Below are 16,952 nucleotides of genomic sequence, written 5' to 3' on the forward strand. Positions count from 1 at the left end.
AGAAGCAAATGACACATCGCGTGCCCAGCCGTGAACAGCCAGTGACGCAGCGATTATTACTGAGGTTGTGGGATGCTGCCTCTGCCCCAGGGGTGACGTGCAGCTGTCAGCCACTTAGATTCTAGGAGCTGCGCTATCAGCCCCTCCAGGGACCCGGCGAAGTTGGTGTAAGACTACAGGGGGAAGGGGCTGGTGCTGTGGTGTAGCAGATAAAGCCACCGCCTGCAGCACCGCATCCCATGAGGGCACTGGTTCGAGTCCCGGCTGCTCCAGTTTTGATCCAGCTCCCTGCTGATGTCCCTGGGCCCCTGCACCCACATGGGGGCACCCAGAGGAAGCTCCTGGCTCTTGGCTTCAGACCAGCTCGGTTCTGGGTGTTGGCTATTTGGGGCGTGAACCAGCAGATGGAAACTCTCTCTGTAACTCTGCCTTTCAAATAAATAAAGCTTAAAAAAAAAAAAATGAGGGCATGTGGCAAAGAAAAGCACACGTGAGCTGTTTGATGCTAATTAAGGTCAGATTTTTCTAGATCCATGCACAGGGTCTGTGGCCGTACACCAGTCTGGGCTCCTGAGTGTCCTGGGAACCCCAGAGAGGAAGGTCACAGCAGGCGTTTGCTGAGCACCTACTATGTGCTGGGTCCTGGTAGGGTTGGAAATAAAGCAGGGAAAACGTCAGGGAGTCCCTGCCTCGCGCAGCTGCTCTGCTGAGCTGCTTCCCTGAGGGCCTCGCTCCTAACCCAGGTGTCTCAGGGTCGCCTGGGGCAGAGTGGAGACACCTGCGTTGCGTCTGTGCTGGGCTGGAATCCTCAGGCCCTGAGCTCGAGGACACCTGCCGCTCGCCCTCCCAGGGGCTCCCACTGACTGTGAAGTCCCCTGTGCCGTGCAGCGCCTGCCAGGATGGCCTGGGGCCCTGCCTGACCCGAGTCTGCCCCACTCCCTTTGCAGGCTGTGCTGAGCAGGGCCAGCTGGTGAGGGGAGGCCCTGCACCCGGCAAAACCTAATTGTGCACCAGTCACAGCTGGAGCCGACCCGGCCCTCCAGGCACTTCGGAAGGAGATAGGAAGCAGCCCTGGTGTGAGCTCCCTCGGGTGCTAAGGAGGCGACCTTTGGTTTGAGCGCTGAACGTGGGTTCTGCCAGCCCAAAGTCTCAGGGAGAGAACCCCGGGCAGAGGCAGTAGCACAGGCAGGGGTGAGTTCGGAGCTCCTGGGAGATCCGGTGAGCAAGCCGAGAGCAAAGGGCAGGCGCCGGTGGACGCCGCAGGGAGGAACTGGGTCGTAGTCTCAGTGCAAGGGGAGACTCCCGCTTGCGTGCTTAGAGGCAGTGACGAGATCCAGTCGCTGCCCCAGAGACCGTCTCCGGGTTTCCGTCCCTGGTCGGCAGAAAGATGGGACAAGAAAGCCCAAAGGGTCAGAAGGCGGAGGGTCTGCTTCGTTGTTTGGGGGGTCTCTGGGGGCTGCTGATGGGGGTCATAGCTCCTGGCAAGAACCTCAGGTGCCTGGTGCACCCACAAATTCCCAGACAGCGGGGACTTAGTCTCTTGGGGTTCTGGAGTTGTCGCAGGGCTGTGCTTGCCCCGAAGGCTCCAGGGGAGCAACCCCCTCCAGCTTCGGGGGGCCCAGGGCGCCCCTTGGCTTACGGCTGCATCAGGCCAGTCTGCTCGCTGCAGAGACACCTGTCATTGGGTTTCGGCCCCTCCCCAATAACTCCCAAATGATCAGATCCTTAACATACATCTGCAAACTCTTCGAGACCTGCACGGCCTGGGCGGGGAAGCTGAGGCTGGCCTTGGGAGAGAAGAGTCCCATGAGCTCTGCTAAGCGCTCGGCACGGAGGAGGTGTGGGTGACGAGGCCACCCACGCTTGCTGAGTGCCTCCTGCGTCACACGCCGTCGCGGCGCCCAGGATCCCGTGCCGAGCAGGGCAGTGGCCTGCACACAGTAGGGCTCCCACTCGCTCTCCTCCATCATCCTTGGGAACAGGTGCGAGTGAAGACACACTGTCTGGTGTGTGTCATTAAGTCCCAGGGACACGTGCTGGGGGCGGGGCCCCCAGACGCCTGCCAGACCCCCGGGGGCCCCTGGGAGCAGCACGGCCGACAGGGTCCATGTGGAAGAATGGGGTTCTGGGCTCCAAGAACAGAGCGGACCCAGGAGGCGAGCGTGGTTCAAGGCGGGCGCAGGGCGTCTCGGCCGCGGAGTATTCCGGGGAAAGGTAGTGAACAATCCTTGGGAAGGCGCCAAGCAAACACAGCACAGTCTCCCCACAGCCTCCTAGTGGTTGCTTGGCAGAAAGGGAAAGATAACCGTGTTTGTTCGTGCCTGCAGAAAAGCGTCCCGGGTCACCTACCCCCAGGTTTCCACCTGCCTCACCGGCGTGCCCAGGGGGACTCAGGACCACAGTGCCCTGCTGTCCCCTCCCCCTTAGATTTCCAAAATGGGCCCCTGCAGGTGGGGGGAGGGGCTGCACTGGTCGCTGGCTCCAGGCCCCCCCTCACCTGTGCCCTGTGCTGCTTGCAGGTTCCATGCAGGTGATGAACAAGATGCGGCGCATCATGGGGCAGGGAGGGGCGCACTTCATCAACGCCTTCGTGACCACGCCCATGTGCTGCCCCTCGCGCTCGTCCATCCTCACCGGCAAGTACGTGCACAACCACAACACCTACACCAACAACGAGAACTGCTCCTCACCCTCCTGGCAGGCGCAGCACGAGAGCCGCACCTTCGCCGTGTACCTCAACAGCACCGGCTACCGCACAGGTGAGCCCCTCGCGCCGCGGGCGTCCTGCCTGGGACCCAAGTGACGTGTGGGACAGGCACCTCCTCGGGCTGGGCGGCTTCCCCGCTCCCAGACAGGGGGGCGGCCCCAGCACGCGGGAGGGAGCAGGCCAGTACGATGGGTTCTCTGCACGCCCCTCCCACTGCTGGAATCCTCTAGAAGGCAGGTCCCACTGAGAGAGCGAGGGACGGCCAACGCACCCCGCGTGTCCTGCGGGCTCCAGTCCTCTGCGGAGAGCCATGTGTGCAGAGGGCACGCTGGGCCACCACCCTGGGTGGCTGGGGGGACCTGGGTGTCACTGCTGGAAGCAGGACAGGTGCGGCACAGGGGAGCGTCTGCCACTCGGGTCCAGAACTTCTGGCCGTGGCTGCTCAGAGCTGCCAACCTTCAGCTACTCTTACATCGGATTCTCACCCAAGCCTCCTGATTTTTGAAAGTGGTGGCAAAATGTCTTTTTTTTTTTTTTTAATGCATGCGAATGTGTGAGTGCTGGTGTGGCTCACAGGCCAAAGTTGGCCCAGAGTCTGAAGATGAGGTTCATGTGATGTCCTTGAGACGGAAGTGAGGCTGGGGATTGGATTCAGCTGGGGGGAGAGGCGTGGAAATGGCGTCTGTGAAATTGAAAGGAGACTCGCATGTGCTGGTTTCTGGCTCATTGGGGCCACGTGGCGGGCTCGTGGCCAGAGCTAAGACCCTGCTGGCATCACCAAATCCTACAGGTGATGTAAGTAAAGGAACCAGCTCAAGAGTAACTGTTCTTCCAAACTAGCACCCCAAAGTTCAGCACAAATCACCCAGAGCTGTGTGCCCCAAGAGTTGCTTCCATCCAGCTGTGGCTAGCTAACCCAGCCTCGGGGCGGCGCTGTGAAGTCACCAGCCAGCGACAGCTTTGCTCGTTGTGTGAAAAGTGGCCCTCTGCACCTGGAATCCCAGGCCAGCCTCCCCTGTAGAACTCGGGCCCTGAAAACCCTGTTTACCCGGATGGCCTGCTGTGCTGCGTGTACCTTACACATTTCCCCTTCTGCCCCACAATGAGTTCTATGTTAGTCGCTGATTAAAGAGAAGACATTGGAAAGATCCCACTGCATATTGGTTACATTGATCAGCGTTTATTGATTGAGAAAATGACAAAAACTTTCATGAATTCAGAATCCCTTTTAGATTAACTTGGTTTGTCTGACATCTATTAGAATATATAATACATTTTTTAAAGGTTTATTTATCTATTTGAAAGAGAGAGGGAGAGACACAGAGGTCTTCCTTCCAATGGGTCACTCCTCACCTGGCTGCAACGGCCGGGGCTGGGCCAGGGGCTGGAACTCCATCCAGGTCTCCTACGCGCGGGAGCCCAAGGACTTGGGCCATCTTCCACTGCCTTCCCAGGCACATTATCGGGGAGCTGGACTAGAAGTGGAGCGGCCGGGACTGGCACGATGCTGGCCCCAGAATATGGGGTACCTCTCTAACCCCTGAGGTCAGGTGTGCTGCTGGCTGTGGGGCCACGGTAAACCTATTTGCACGCGGGCATCAGGGGAAGGGGTCGTGTTCGATTTGGCTGTGTGTGTGTGAGCCCAGGTGTCAGCCTCGGATTCCTCTCAATTCCAATTCCGCGCAGTCTGGGTGGCCGTCTCCGTGGGTCGCTCAGACATGGACCGTTTCTGCCCACGGCCCACACGCGGCTGCCGGGGAGCCTGGGGGGAAATGCAGCCGTTAGGCTTAGCGGTCACTTGCCCAGCTGAGAACTATTTCAGTGTGGGAGAAGAGGAAGGAGATACCGCGGCGTGGGGGGGGACTAAACGTCTCGGCCGCGGCAGCAGCTCTCGGCTGTTGGAGGTTGTGTCGGGTCAGCCTGAGCTGGGGAAGACGAACTCACGCAAGCAGCCGGCATTTCGTAATAAATCGTGCTTTTAGTGTATTAGATATTTTAACTGGAAAAATGAAACTACAGAACGCAGACAACAACCTGGTGACATCTCACGGTATTTAACTGAGCCGAGGCTACAGGAACGGCTGGACTCCTGGGTCTGCTTTATTTATTTCTGGGACAGAGAGAGATGGCTCCTGTCTGTGGGTTCCCTCTCCTAAGTGAGTGGTGAGCAGAGTAGGGGCTGGGAATGCAATCCTGATCTCCCACGTGGGTGGCGGAAACCAATCCCTGGAGCCCCACCCCACAGCCTCCCAGGGTCTGGATTGGCAGGAAGCCGGGCTCAGGAGCCAGAGCTGGCTGCTGAACCCCGGCCCCTGATGGGGGATGCAGGCATCTTAGCCAGGGGGCAAAGCCAGGCTTGATGGATGGAAGCGTCGGTCGGGACGGCTGTGATCCGTCCCTTCCCCACCAGATTGCGTAGACCCACCCGAGGGTCCTCGTGGAGAAAGGGTTGGAGGCCCCGAGCTGGCTTCCGAGGGCCTGTCCTGGCCGCTGACATCTGAGTTGCCTGGCGAAGAGCTATTACCTCGCCACCCGCGCCCTGGCCTCACCCTCGTCATCGCGGGGCCCGGGCTCGTTGGCCGATGCCGATGGGCTTGCTCACATCCCACGCTGTCCTCTCCCGTCAGTCACTTCACAAACCCTGCCTGTTTGGAAAGACGTGCACTTTCTCCGCAGTCTCGCTTTGCGTCGTCCCGTGTGTGCCACAGAGCTCGACAGGCCAAGGAGAGGTGCTTGGTTCATGAGGGATAAACATCAGTTAGTGGAGAATCCCGTGGGCGGCTGCTTCGGGCGCTGGGGGCTTGGTTCTGCGGCACGAATGTCCCCGCAGAGACAGAGGCCTGGTGAGCCTTCGCAGAACGCTTGGTCATCCGCGAGCGTGTTCTTGAACCAGCTGCTGCTCCGACTGCGCCCACGGAGTTCATGGGTAAGGTCAGCAAAGGACCACGTGAACCTCTGCCCCCCAGAGACCTCCAGTGAAGGTCCCGGGGCTTCGCGGCCTGAGACCTCTCCCTCTGCTTTGCCAAGTGGCTGAGAGCATGGCTTGGTCGGGGTTCGAATCCGGGCTCTGCACTTCCTGGCCACGTGAGTTCGGACGATTGTCTTTGACTTCCACAGCTTGGTTGCTGCAAGCGTGGGTCGTGCTGTTGCCCAGCTCAGAGGGTTTCGTGAGGGTTCGGTGTGTTAGAACAGCATTTGGGCCAGGCTCAGCCCTTGAGAAATTTTGCTACAGTGATGTGTGAAGTAGCACGGGATGACACAGGCCACCTGGGGCCGATGCTGTCAGTTACCAGCCGAGGCGCACCTGCAGCAGGCCACGGCCGCCGCCTGACATCCGCATCTGTCAGCGTGTCGCTGCTGGAATAAAATGCCTGGGGCAGGCTGCTCTGCAGGGGAGAGGTTGGATTGGGCTCTGAGACCTGCAGGCACAAGGTCCCCGGCACGGCGCAGGCTGTGGGGGGGCGTCCTACACTGCCGCACCTTGTGGCAGGAGCAGGTGCCTCCCTGTGTGTGCTGTCTCCCCCGGCAAGCCACGAGGATGGAATCGCGGGGGCTCCGCCCCCCGATCAGGCCTGACCACTTCCTGTTGGCCCCACCTCCACACCAGAGACGCTCCCACCCCCACTCCCCTGTACCTGAGCTTTCAGGACTTTGACTCCTGCAGGAGTTCAGGGGAATGAAGTCATCTTCAAGCTTTAACAACCTCGCTGGCCGCCAGCCCGGTGCCAGCAGAGCCAGCACCTCACGGGCATATCCCCTGTCCCCACAGCCACCGTCGAGTGGTCCCTGCGTTGGGGAGGACCAGGGCGCCCAGGAGGTGGCACTCGGAAGAGCAGTTTGCTGGCTCCTGGTGCAGAGGAAAGAGACTGTGCACCTGCTGGCAGTCAGCAGTGTGCTCAGGCCGCGAACCCCGAGTTTCGCTTCAGGAACGGGGGACACTAGCTGGCTGCCCTGTTCGCTCTCCTGCCATGCTGGTGGCCCGGGGGCACCCCAGCCACGAATTTTCCTTCTCTCTGCTGGAGGGACACAGGCGAGCTTTCAGGCAGAGTCGCAGCCATGGCGTAGTGGTGTCATGACCTTGTCAGAAGGCTCAAGGTCTCGGGACGGTGACTGGCGCTTCCAGGGTCCCCGGGCCTCCCCCTTCCCATCCAGCCGTATTGAGTGGCCGCCTTTTCCCAGATTCCTGAAACTCTGAAGCTCCTTCTGATGGGCCTGGCTTGAGACATCTGCCAACCCCTGCACCAGTGGCCGGGCAGAGCACCTGGAAGCCGTCACGTAGCTTAGCCTGGGTCAGCTGTCCCTGGGGCAGCAGCTGCGAGTCCTGGTCCCCCAGCCCCTGAACCCCCCAATACAAGGGACTTAAAGAAGTTTGCAGAAAAATGTGTCCACTGGGTGAGTGTTGTGGCACAGCGGGTTAACCACGGCTTGGAGCCACATCCCTTCTTGGATGCCGGATTCAAGTCCTGGCTGCTCCAGCTTCCTGGGAGGCTAAGGTGGTGACCCAAGCTCTTGGGTCCCTGCCACCCATGTGGCAGATGGAATTCCTGGCTTCGGCCTGGCCCAGCCCCAGCTGTTACAGGCATGTGGGGGTGTGACCCAGCGAATGGAAGGTGTGTGTGTGTGCGTGCATGTGCCCTCTCTCTCTGCAGTTCAAAGGCATAATCTGTTTATTGGGAGCAAAAACTTGCACGCCCTACATAGTTGTTCGGTGCGTTTCTACCCACGTCTTGAAGGCCCACGTGGCTACTGAGACTACTGGGAAGGAAGGGGAGGGGAGGGGAGTGCGAGTTCCCGCTGCTCTGGGGGGACCAGGAACCAGACCCCTCCCCTGCCGTCTCTGGCGAGCGCAGCCGCGGTGCCCGTGTTCTGGTCCAGGTTGTCCCCTCAGCCCACGTTGCCATCGGAACCTGGCTGTGGTGAGGCGGCTTCTGCCTCTGCCACAGACTTCTGCAGAGATGGCAGTGAGCTCGCTGCCCGTCCCCTGTCATCTTCTAGAATGTTCCGGGGAGCAGCCCTCCATGTGAGCCCGTGCTTTGCCTGGGTTCCCGGCTGGAGCCTGTTTTCAGACTTGGCCCTGAGCGCCTATTATTTCTGCTGTTTTCATATAAACCTGGGAGCTGGCACCCTTGGGCAGCCTCCATGGCGGGGGACAGGGCCTCTGTGCCCTGATGCCCGTCGTGGCCGGGCACACGGCTGCCCTCCTGTTACCCCTGTGCTGCGGTCCCCACGGCTTTCCTATTCCAGCTCCGTGGCCCTTCCAGCTGCTGGCTGTGTGTCCTGCCTGCTCGGCTTGTGGTCAGTCTTGCTTCTGAGACGCCAGCTCCATGGAGGCAGGGACGGGGGGTGCTGTCCCCACTGGATCCCCATAGTAGGCGCACAGATCGCTGTAGAGGGGATGCACCTGCCGACTCCGCGCGGGCCCCGCCCCTCCCCCATCCTTCCTGTGTCCCCCATCCCCCCACCCCCATCTCGGCCCTTCCTCCTCTTTCTCCCCGGCCCTTCTGCACACACACAGAAGAGAGGACTTGAGTTCTTGCGGGCCGCTCCCAGGCCCCGGGCCGCAGCTGTCCCTGACGCACAATCACCGCCTTCTCCGCGCTTGGCTCTTCTCCGGCTTGGCCCCTGCTCTCTTCCTCTGCCCTGGAGCGCACACAGCTCCCTCCTTCTTCCCCCGGCCCAGCTGCCCCTCACGCGCCCGGCCACCGCTTCCGGCTCCATCCGCCCAGTGGGACAGGCCGCCATCCCTCCCTCCCTCCCTCACCACGCAGGTCCGGGCTAGGCAGCCCGCACAGGCCGTCGCTGGCCTGGGGCGTCCTCCGGAGACAGCTTTGCCACCTCTGTGCACCCCTCAAGCCAAATTCCTCCCCCCAAACCTGCGCACTCAGAACAAGGGAGGCATCCAGAGGACCCATTGAGCCTCAGTTTCCCCCCACAACAGCACTGCAGCCTGTGTGTCGCCGTGTGACCAGGCCGGGAGAGGGGGCAGGTGCGAGTGCTTCGCCTCTGCATCTCGGACATGGGGAGACTGCCAGGCCGAGACTTCTGTCTGGGTGCAGGCGACGCCCTCTGTCCCAGACCCTCAGGCCACGTGCCGGCCCCTGGCGCTGCTTCAGACGAGACAGTGCCTCATTTTCTTGGATCTGGAGCCCAGAAATCTGCAGTCAGCTTCCACGGGGCCACGGCTGTCGGGGTACCCCTTCCGTGCCTCCTGGCCACATCGGCCACTATCTCCCTGTGTGTCCCGCTCCGCCTGTGGCCTTCTCCCTCTCAATCTGTGTCCGGATTTCACAGGCATGGGACTCATCTCCCCTGACCACAGGCGCCTGGGCGAGGACTGGTGTGCGCGTGCAGCGGGGGGAGACGCGGTTGAGCCCACGCAGTGGGGTCCTCCCATCCACTCACCTGCACGAGGGCTACAGAGCCGTGAGGTGGACCCCAGGCAAGCCAGCTGCCTGCCCTTCCCGCCCGGGCGTGGTCCGTGGTGTTGCCCCAACTCTGCCCCGCAGTCTTCCTGTCCCTGGCGTGGGTTTCCCTTGGGGACCCTGTAAATACAGTGGCTTTAAGACGCCTGTGACAGTCGTGGTGAAAGTGGGGGAGAAGATGGCTTGGGGGTGGGTGGGCGCTTAAACCCATCCTGGGAGCCTCAAGGGGGGTTTCAAGGTGAGGGTGACCTCTGCAGCCTCTCCTGGGTGCTGGCCGTGGCTGTCCAGCACGTCCTGGAAGGGGTTAGTCTAGAACCATGTAGTCCAGTACACTGGCCACCAGCCACAGGGAGCTCATTGTAAATTCACTGAAATTAAATCAAAATGTCCGTTTCCAGGCGTGCCAGCCGCAGGTCAGGCGTCCAGCAGGCACCCCTGGGTACCACACACTGCAGATGGAGAGCGCTTCTCTCAGTGCAGGGTCAGCTGTGGGACAGCGTGAGGACAGAGCCTGATCCGAGCAGAGCCGACGTCCAGGGGAGGTGGTGCCCGGCAGGCTGTGGGAATGAGCACCTGCGTTGGTGGTGGTGTGGCATTCTCCCACACAGCGCCGCTGCCACCATTGCCTGCCTCACCTCATGTAATCCTCACCAGCCTGGTCCCCCTCCGTCCCCAGCACCTTAATTTATTCCCAGCCCATCCTGCCTCCCAGGTCAGGGCTCAGGATCGAGAGCAGCTCCCGGTCCCACTTGTCGTGCACAGGTGCTACTTTTCTGAACATCCCGTGATGGACGGGTCATTTCTAGAACTCAGGGAGCCCTCTTGGGAGGGGGGAGAAGGGAGTCGAGCCCGCTGTGCCTCAGCACCTCCCAGGCCAGGGGCACCTGCTCTCTGCCATGCCTGTGTGAACCTTCCTAGACCCAAGGATGCCAAGTTTGAATGCACCTGTGGCAGAAGGCAGGCTGGGCAGGGCAGGGGCCCGTTATCCTGGCTGGACTATCAACACCAGCCAGGCCCACGGCAAGTGTTCGTGCGGGTTCTCAGGGAGCACAGCGCCCCCTAGGGGATGGAGAGTGTTTCTGGTGGTGATGCAGGCTGGGAGCTGCAGCTTCCTGGGGCGGAGACCAGAGACTGGTCGTGGCGCTCTGCACAGCAGAGCCCTCATGGCGCCCAAGTTGCCTCCTGTCCCGCATGGCCTCTGAGCGTCCTACCAGACCCTCTGCATAGGCAGGTTGGTGTGAGTTGATTGTTGTTGAACCCTGAGCCGAAGTCTCGTTTATGTACAAACACAGCAGGTTTTAGGGAACAGCTTAATGTGCCCCGTGTTTCCCGGGAAGGTGCGTGATGAGAGAACAGAAGGAACATTGTACTTAAACGCAAAACTTTCTGAACTCGTCCTGGATGGCAGTGTGGCCGGGAGGGTTTGCATCGCCAATGCTGCACTCACTCATGCTGCGTCTGTCTCGGGCGCGTTACCAGGGCGTCTGCCTCTAGCTACAGGCGTGTGACCCCCGTCACGTCTCCGTGAGGGACATCTTGAGAAGTGTCGCATGCAGGTTTGTTATTATAAATTGCCTTCCTTTTTCTCTTAGACCGAGGTCAGCGCACCCTGTTGATTTTTCTTTTCTGGAAATGCAGTGCATAGGTGGCTTTTCTTACCTATAAATTCCCTCGCAGGAGAATGAGGGAGGTTTGTAGGGGTCGCAGAGCGGGGACGCGAGTCCACTGGTGCCAAGACCACTCCTGGAAGGCTCGGCGTGGTGCCAGCCCCCCCGAGGTGATCACTAAATACCCGCCGATCGCTGGTCCCACCAGACGGGGGTCTCTCGTGGCTCTTCTCTGCCTCCTCTGTCCCATTCTTCTGGACAAACCCACACTTAGAAAGGAGCAAAAGCGATGTTAAGTCATGGCTCTTCCCGGCAGTGACTCAGCAGGCGATAAAGCCTGGCACCGGCGGAGCCCCTGCCCCAGCCAGGTGAGTCTTCGGGAAATGAACAGCCTGCCCTCGTTCGCTGGAGCCGCGTGACCCGCGCACGAGCCCGGGGCTGAGCCCAGCTTCCAATCCGAGGCCCAGGCAGCCTCCCCGGCAGCTCGGCCAGTGCCACTGCAGCCACTCAGCCACGACCTCGGGGTCATCTGCAGGCCAGGCTTCCTCCATAGCAGTGGCATCGCCACGACCAGGCGGGTGGGAAACGGGCCAGGACCAGGGCAGCCCTGAGCCCCTGCCTTGGCGATCGGCTCGGCCCCACCTCCCCCCAGCAGTAAGCCACGCCTCCTGCCCAGCCCAAGCCAGAGGACTGCTTAAACGCTGGGAGAGGTCTGGCATGGCTCGCTGCTCAGGACCCCGCGCCAGCTGCACGCCGCCCTTCAGAGAGGCTTGCACACAGCTCACAGCCAGGGCCGCCCCCTTCTACCCACATCTCCCTTCCTTTCTGATGACATTTGGGCTTCCCGGCCTCTCTGCTATTTCTCCAAATGTCCCAAGGTCGTTCCTGCCCCGGGGCCTTGGCACCTGCAGTTGTCTCCTTGTCATCACTCTTCTTCCATGGAGAATGTCCCCGTTCCACCTCCTCTTCTTCCCAATCTGTGTCAGCACTCACCTCCCGCTCCCATTCTCCACCATGACACCTGCTTTATGGTCCTCTTGGGACTCAGTCCCCTGGAAATGGTCTTAGGTGTTTGTGAACTCACTTCTGATCCGTTGTGCCCAGTGCCCGTCCATGAACAGTGCCTGGCAGGTGCTGTGTGTTCAGTAAAGATTTGCACGCTTGTGCGATGGCTCAGGCCTTAAGCCTACAGCAGAAAAGAGGCACAGAGTGGGATTTGGAGGAGTCTCTCTGCCCAAGCATCAGCTGGAATCAGTTCGTGCCCATTGGCTGGGTCCCGGCACTCAGACGCTGTCCTAGGAATCTTGTCTTTCAGCTTCTGGGATTTTCTTTCTTCTGGGTTGGCTCTATTTTTAGGAAGATTCCCCCTTTGGGGTGGCAGAATGACCACCAGGGTCCATCTCAAGCAGTCGGACCTCCGCTGACAGGGAGGGCTCTTTCCAGTGGCTCCAGCAAAAGTCCCAGGGGAGGCTCCCATTGGCTCAGCCAGGGTCCTGTGTCTCACCCTGACCCAATCACAGAGGCCCAGGGAGGTGGGCTACCCTGATTGGTCAGGCCCAGGTCACGTGCTGAGCCGAGCCAAGGAGTAGGAGCTGGAGCAACCTCACCGGAGCAGGTCAGGGTGACCAAGGGGAGAGTGGGTTCTCTCTCTTTGGTAACTGAAGACATAGTCAGGAAAAGGCTGGGCAAAAAGACGAAGCAGATGTCCACGCAGAAGCCCAGATGCCGCAAGAGGAGGGCGATTCTCCCGACCCCGCCCACTCTGCTTCCGGCACAAGATGCTGCCTTTGCGCAGAATCGAGCCCACCCCCACCCCGCTTCCTCCCTCGCCTCCCCGCGGTTCTCAGGCCACAAATCCGGGCTCTGACATCCAGGGCTTCCACAGCACTGATATATCGCTGCGGGCTGTAATTTGCGTCCAGTGTCTTTTCAAAGCAGAAGAAAGACGCGTGTTGTAACCTTGCAGGCAGCCCAGAGTTAAAAGGATCCAGTTACAGGATCTCACAAGTGCCCAGCCCTGGGGGCTCTGGGCTCCGGGCTCCTGGGATGGATTTCCCTGCAGCCCTGCCAGGAAAACAAAGACTTCAGTCCTGCGCATTTCACATCTGTACTTACAGTGTTCCCGAGTGTGCAAAAGGGCTTCTCTCCCCAGAAGCCCCAGGACACCACACACCTGATGGCGAAAGTCTCCCACCTCTGCCTGGGCGGAGATGCCCCCAAAATCAGCTCATCTTCAGCTTGTGCCCCTGAGAACCGCATCCGACAGCCTCGGGCCACCCCACGTCTGTCCCCTTCGAGTTACAAGACGCTCCTTAAAATCTGGACGTTGCACCCCCAATTTTAGATTCAAAACCTCTTTAAAAAAAAAAAAAAGGCAAGCGCAGCGATGACCTTGCCGGCCTTAGCAGCATTCCTGGAGGGTAGGGTCAGCAAACCACAGCCGGAGGAGTCTGTTCCTGTCTGCGTGTGGAAGGTTTTATGGGCATTAATTTATGTATCGCCCACAACTAATTTCACTCGGTGGCGGCAGGGCTGGATGAGCGCAGCAGAGACCTGGTGGCTGCAAAGCTGCAGATGGTGGTGGCACTGGCCGGGTCACAGCCCAGCCCTGCACTCGCTGGGGGCGGGAAGAGCTGGGGGCACCTGGGTTCCCAGATGACAGAGTTGGCCGCTTAGCTCCCTCGCGCTTGGCCATCTGGGCACAGACTGCCCAGCAGGGGCGGGACGCTGGCTGCCAGGCTGCAGCGTCCTGGGGACTTAACCTCATCAGCAGGCTCCCCACCATGTCCACACCCCGGCGCAGGAAGTGGAAGACACAGGGAAGGCACGCCCACTTCCTGTGGAGAATCGGACAGAAGTCGCCCGTCATGTGCACGCAGGGTGCCTGTGCATGGAGGAAAACACAGGACACAGAGGAAGTCGGTTACGTGGAAACACTGGCCGAGCCCTTCTTCCGACCGCGTGTGCTGCCTTACCCGGGAACCCCCGAACCCAAAGCTACATCGTCTGCCCTCATTATTCGCTGTCCTCTTACAGGTGCAGGGTAGAACTTTCTAGCGGGTATATGACATACTCAGGTCGACTAAAAAGGGATTAAATAGTGTTCCATTGTCTGCAGCCAATGGGTTTTCAGGGTTACAACCAAAACAAGGAATGGCGGCAGGTTGAAGCAGATGCAGGTGTGAGAACCCAGCTGACAGTCACCCCAGGCCTCACGGGGGTCTGTGCAAATGTGAAACGGCACGGTTCCCGCCAATCCCGTGCTGTTTGGGGAAACATACATGCTACAAAGTGATAGATCTGTGATTACTACTCTTTCAAATAATTGTCACAGTTCTTTCCATTTTTATTTATTTGGAAGGCAGAGAGACAGGGATCTTCTGTCTACTGGTTCTCTCCCCAAAGGCCCACACAAGTCAGGGCTTTGTCTGCCCAGGCTCCCGCGTGAAACAGGGCGGTGTGCTCCCGGCAGGATGGCCTCACAGAGCGTCCGACTTCATTTGTCACCGGCTGACCCGCGTTGCTTGGGCTCCTGCTGTTCCTCGCCCTTGGCAGCCCGGATGTCCCTCTGCACACCCGCTACTGCGGTCCTGGGCACACCCTGTCCAGAGTCTGCCTCTCCAGATGTCCCTGGTGCGCCCTGTCCAGGGTCTCCCTCTCCAGATGTCCCTGGTGCACCCTGTCCAGGGTCTGCCTCTCCGGATGTCCCTGGTGCGCACTGTCCAGGGTCTCCCTCTCCGGATGTCCCTCTGCGCACCCGCTGTTGCGGTCCTGGGCGCGCCCTGTCCAAGGTCTGCCTCTCCGGATGTCCCTGGTGCGCCCTGTCCAGGGTCTCCCTCTCCGGATGTCTCTGGTGCGCCCTGTCCAGGGTCTCCCTCTCCGGATGTCCCTGGTGCACCCTGTCCAGGGTCTCCCTCTCCGGATGTCCCTGGTGCGCCCTGTCCGGGTCTGCCTCTCTGGATGTCCCTGGTGCGCCCTGTCCAGGGTCTCCCTCTCCGGATGTCCCTGGTGCGCCCTGTCCAAGGTCTGCCTCTCCGGATGTCCCTGGTGCGCCCTGTCCGGGGTCTCCCTCTCCGGATGTCCCTGGTGCGCCCTGTCCAGGGTCTGTGTCTCCGGATGTCCCTGGTGCGCCCTGTCCAAGGTCTGCCTCTCCGGATGTCCCTGGTGCGCCCTGTCCAGGTCTGCCTCTCTGGATGTCCCTGGTGCGCCCTGTCCAGGGTCTCCCTCTCCGGATGTCCCTGGTGCGCCCTGTCCGGGTCTGCCTCTCTGGATGTCCCTCCGCCCACAGCGGTCCCGGGCACGCCCTGTCCAGGGTCTGCCTCTCCTCCGGGTCCCCATGGCCAGTGCCTTTTCCCTTGAGGCCCAGGTTTTCCGGCTGCCTTGAGGGACCCACAGTTCCTCGAGGAGCTGTCTCCCTGGACAGGCGAGGTCCCCCGTGCTGCTGCTCCCCTCTGCAGATGGGCTCGCTGAGGCTGAGGCGCGCGTCGTACCCGAGGGCGCGGGGCTGGGGCTCGGTCCTCTGACCGGAAACTGCACCCCTGAAGGCCCCGTGGCACCCCTGCTGCTGGGGCCCACGTGTGCCCAGGGCAGATCTGCAACCCCGGGGCCCAGTCGCCCTTTGTCACCCGGGCCTGTGCGGTGCAGCGTCCCTGGCCTCGCCCCTTGGCCCCGGGCACCGCCCTCCGTCTCCGGGAGGCCCAGCCCCGCCCCCTTGGTCTTGCCTGTGGTCAGCGGGCTCTGCACACGGCCCCGCCGTGGGTGGTTTCTGCAGTGTGTGGCGCCCTCCGCTGCAGCTCCCGCAGCAGAAATCCTTTTCAATAAGACAGGGGCACGGCTCTCCCAGCCCACAGATCCTGCCCTCCCGCCAGCGGCTGCTCGACGTGTGGCTGCTCCTGGCAGGTGCTGGGCCAGGCTACTGCACCCAGACCAGACTCCCACCTCTTGGAGCCCACATCCTGGGTGAGGAGAAGAGAACAAATAAGAAGACAGATCCCTCCTCCGATCATTTCAGAATCAGCCTGGGGGAATCGAGGCGGGGTCCTTGAGAGGGGAAGAGGAAGTGTCACATGCCCACAGCAGCCGGGGGGGGGGGGGGAGCAGGTGCAAATGCCCTGGGGTGGCCGAGCGCTAGCTGTGGGGTGGCTGGGGCAGGGTGAGTCACCGGTGGGGCTGGCTGGGTCTTGGGTTCCGGGTGACCCTCTGGCAGCTGTGGTTTGGGAAGGGAGAGCCGAGACGCAGGTCCGGGAGGAGGACTTTGCTTGCTGAGCGGGAAGGGAAGTCTAGGGACCCAGACGCTTCTCTGTCCCCTTGGGGCTTCGTAGCCCCCGAGAGGGTTGGGGTTTCCAAGCAGGGGCTCTGAGGGGCCAGGGCCGGACGCAGCTCTGCAGCCAGCGACTCATCAGGGGACCCCACCCCCCATCTCCTTACACGTCAGGTCCCAGGGGAGAGGCTGACGGGCTGAGCTCAGGTGCATGCCTGCCTGTGGGTGGGGAGAGGGCGTGATTGGCAGTTGGGACCTCTGCGTTAGGGAGACACCAGGGGTGCGGTGGTCATGGCTCTTCAGGGGTCACCCAAATGATAAACCACATGTGCGTTTCTGCATGTATGTGAGTTGCATGTGCATTGTGTGTTCAGGTGTGTGTATAACCTATGTGCAGATGCATGTGTGTATGTGTTATATCTGTGTACTTTCACACGTATACGTGTTACATGTGATGTATAGCATGTGTAATATATTTGTACATTCACACACGTGTATGTGTTATATGTCTTGCACATTCATGCGTGTGGAGGTGCTGTGTATTCCTGCATGGGTGCTGCATGTGTGTGTGGAGGTGCTGTGTGTGCACATGTGTTGCATGTTCATGTGCGTGGAAGTGCTGTGCATTGTACACGGGTTCTATTACAAGGGGGGAACTATGAAATCAAAGCGCCGGCGCCGCAGCTCACTAGGCTAATCCTCCGCCTTGCGGCGCCGGCACACCAGGTTCTAGTCCCAGTCGGGGCGCCGGATTCTGTCCCGGTTGCCCCTCTTCCAGGCCAGCTCTCTGCTGTGGCCAGGGAGTGCAGTGGAGGATGGTCCAGGTGCTTGGGCCCTGCACCCCATGGGAGACCAGGAGAAGCACCTGGCTCCTGCCTTCAGATCAGTGAGGTGTGCTGGCCGCGGCGGCCATTGGAGGGTAAACCAACAGCAAAGGAAGACCTTTCTCTCTGTTT

General features: G+C 60.7%; 1 protein-coding gene across 3 annotated transcripts in view; it reads left to right on the top strand.

The window, feature by feature from the left end:
* Nucleotides 1-16,952, top strand: part of SULF2 (sulfatase 2) — an 89,531-nt gene that overhangs the window by 34,130 nt on the left and 38,449 nt on the right. For all 3 annotated transcript variants that reach the window (XM_051844953.2, XM_051844952.2, XM_070051727.1), the window contains one exon: nucleotides 2,520-2,759. In XM_051844953.2, coding sequence (XP_051700913.2) covers nucleotides 2,520-2,759 — 240 coding nt within the window. The remainder of the gene's footprint in view (nucleotides 1-2,519; nucleotides 2,760-16,952) is intronic.

Source organism: Oryctolagus cuniculus, chromosome 11 (genome assembly GCF_964237555.1).
Source record: "Oryctolagus cuniculus chromosome 11, mOryCun1.1, whole genome shotgun sequence".
NCBI classification, from domain to species: Eukaryota; Metazoa; Chordata; class Mammalia; order Lagomorpha; family Leporidae; genus Oryctolagus; species Oryctolagus cuniculus.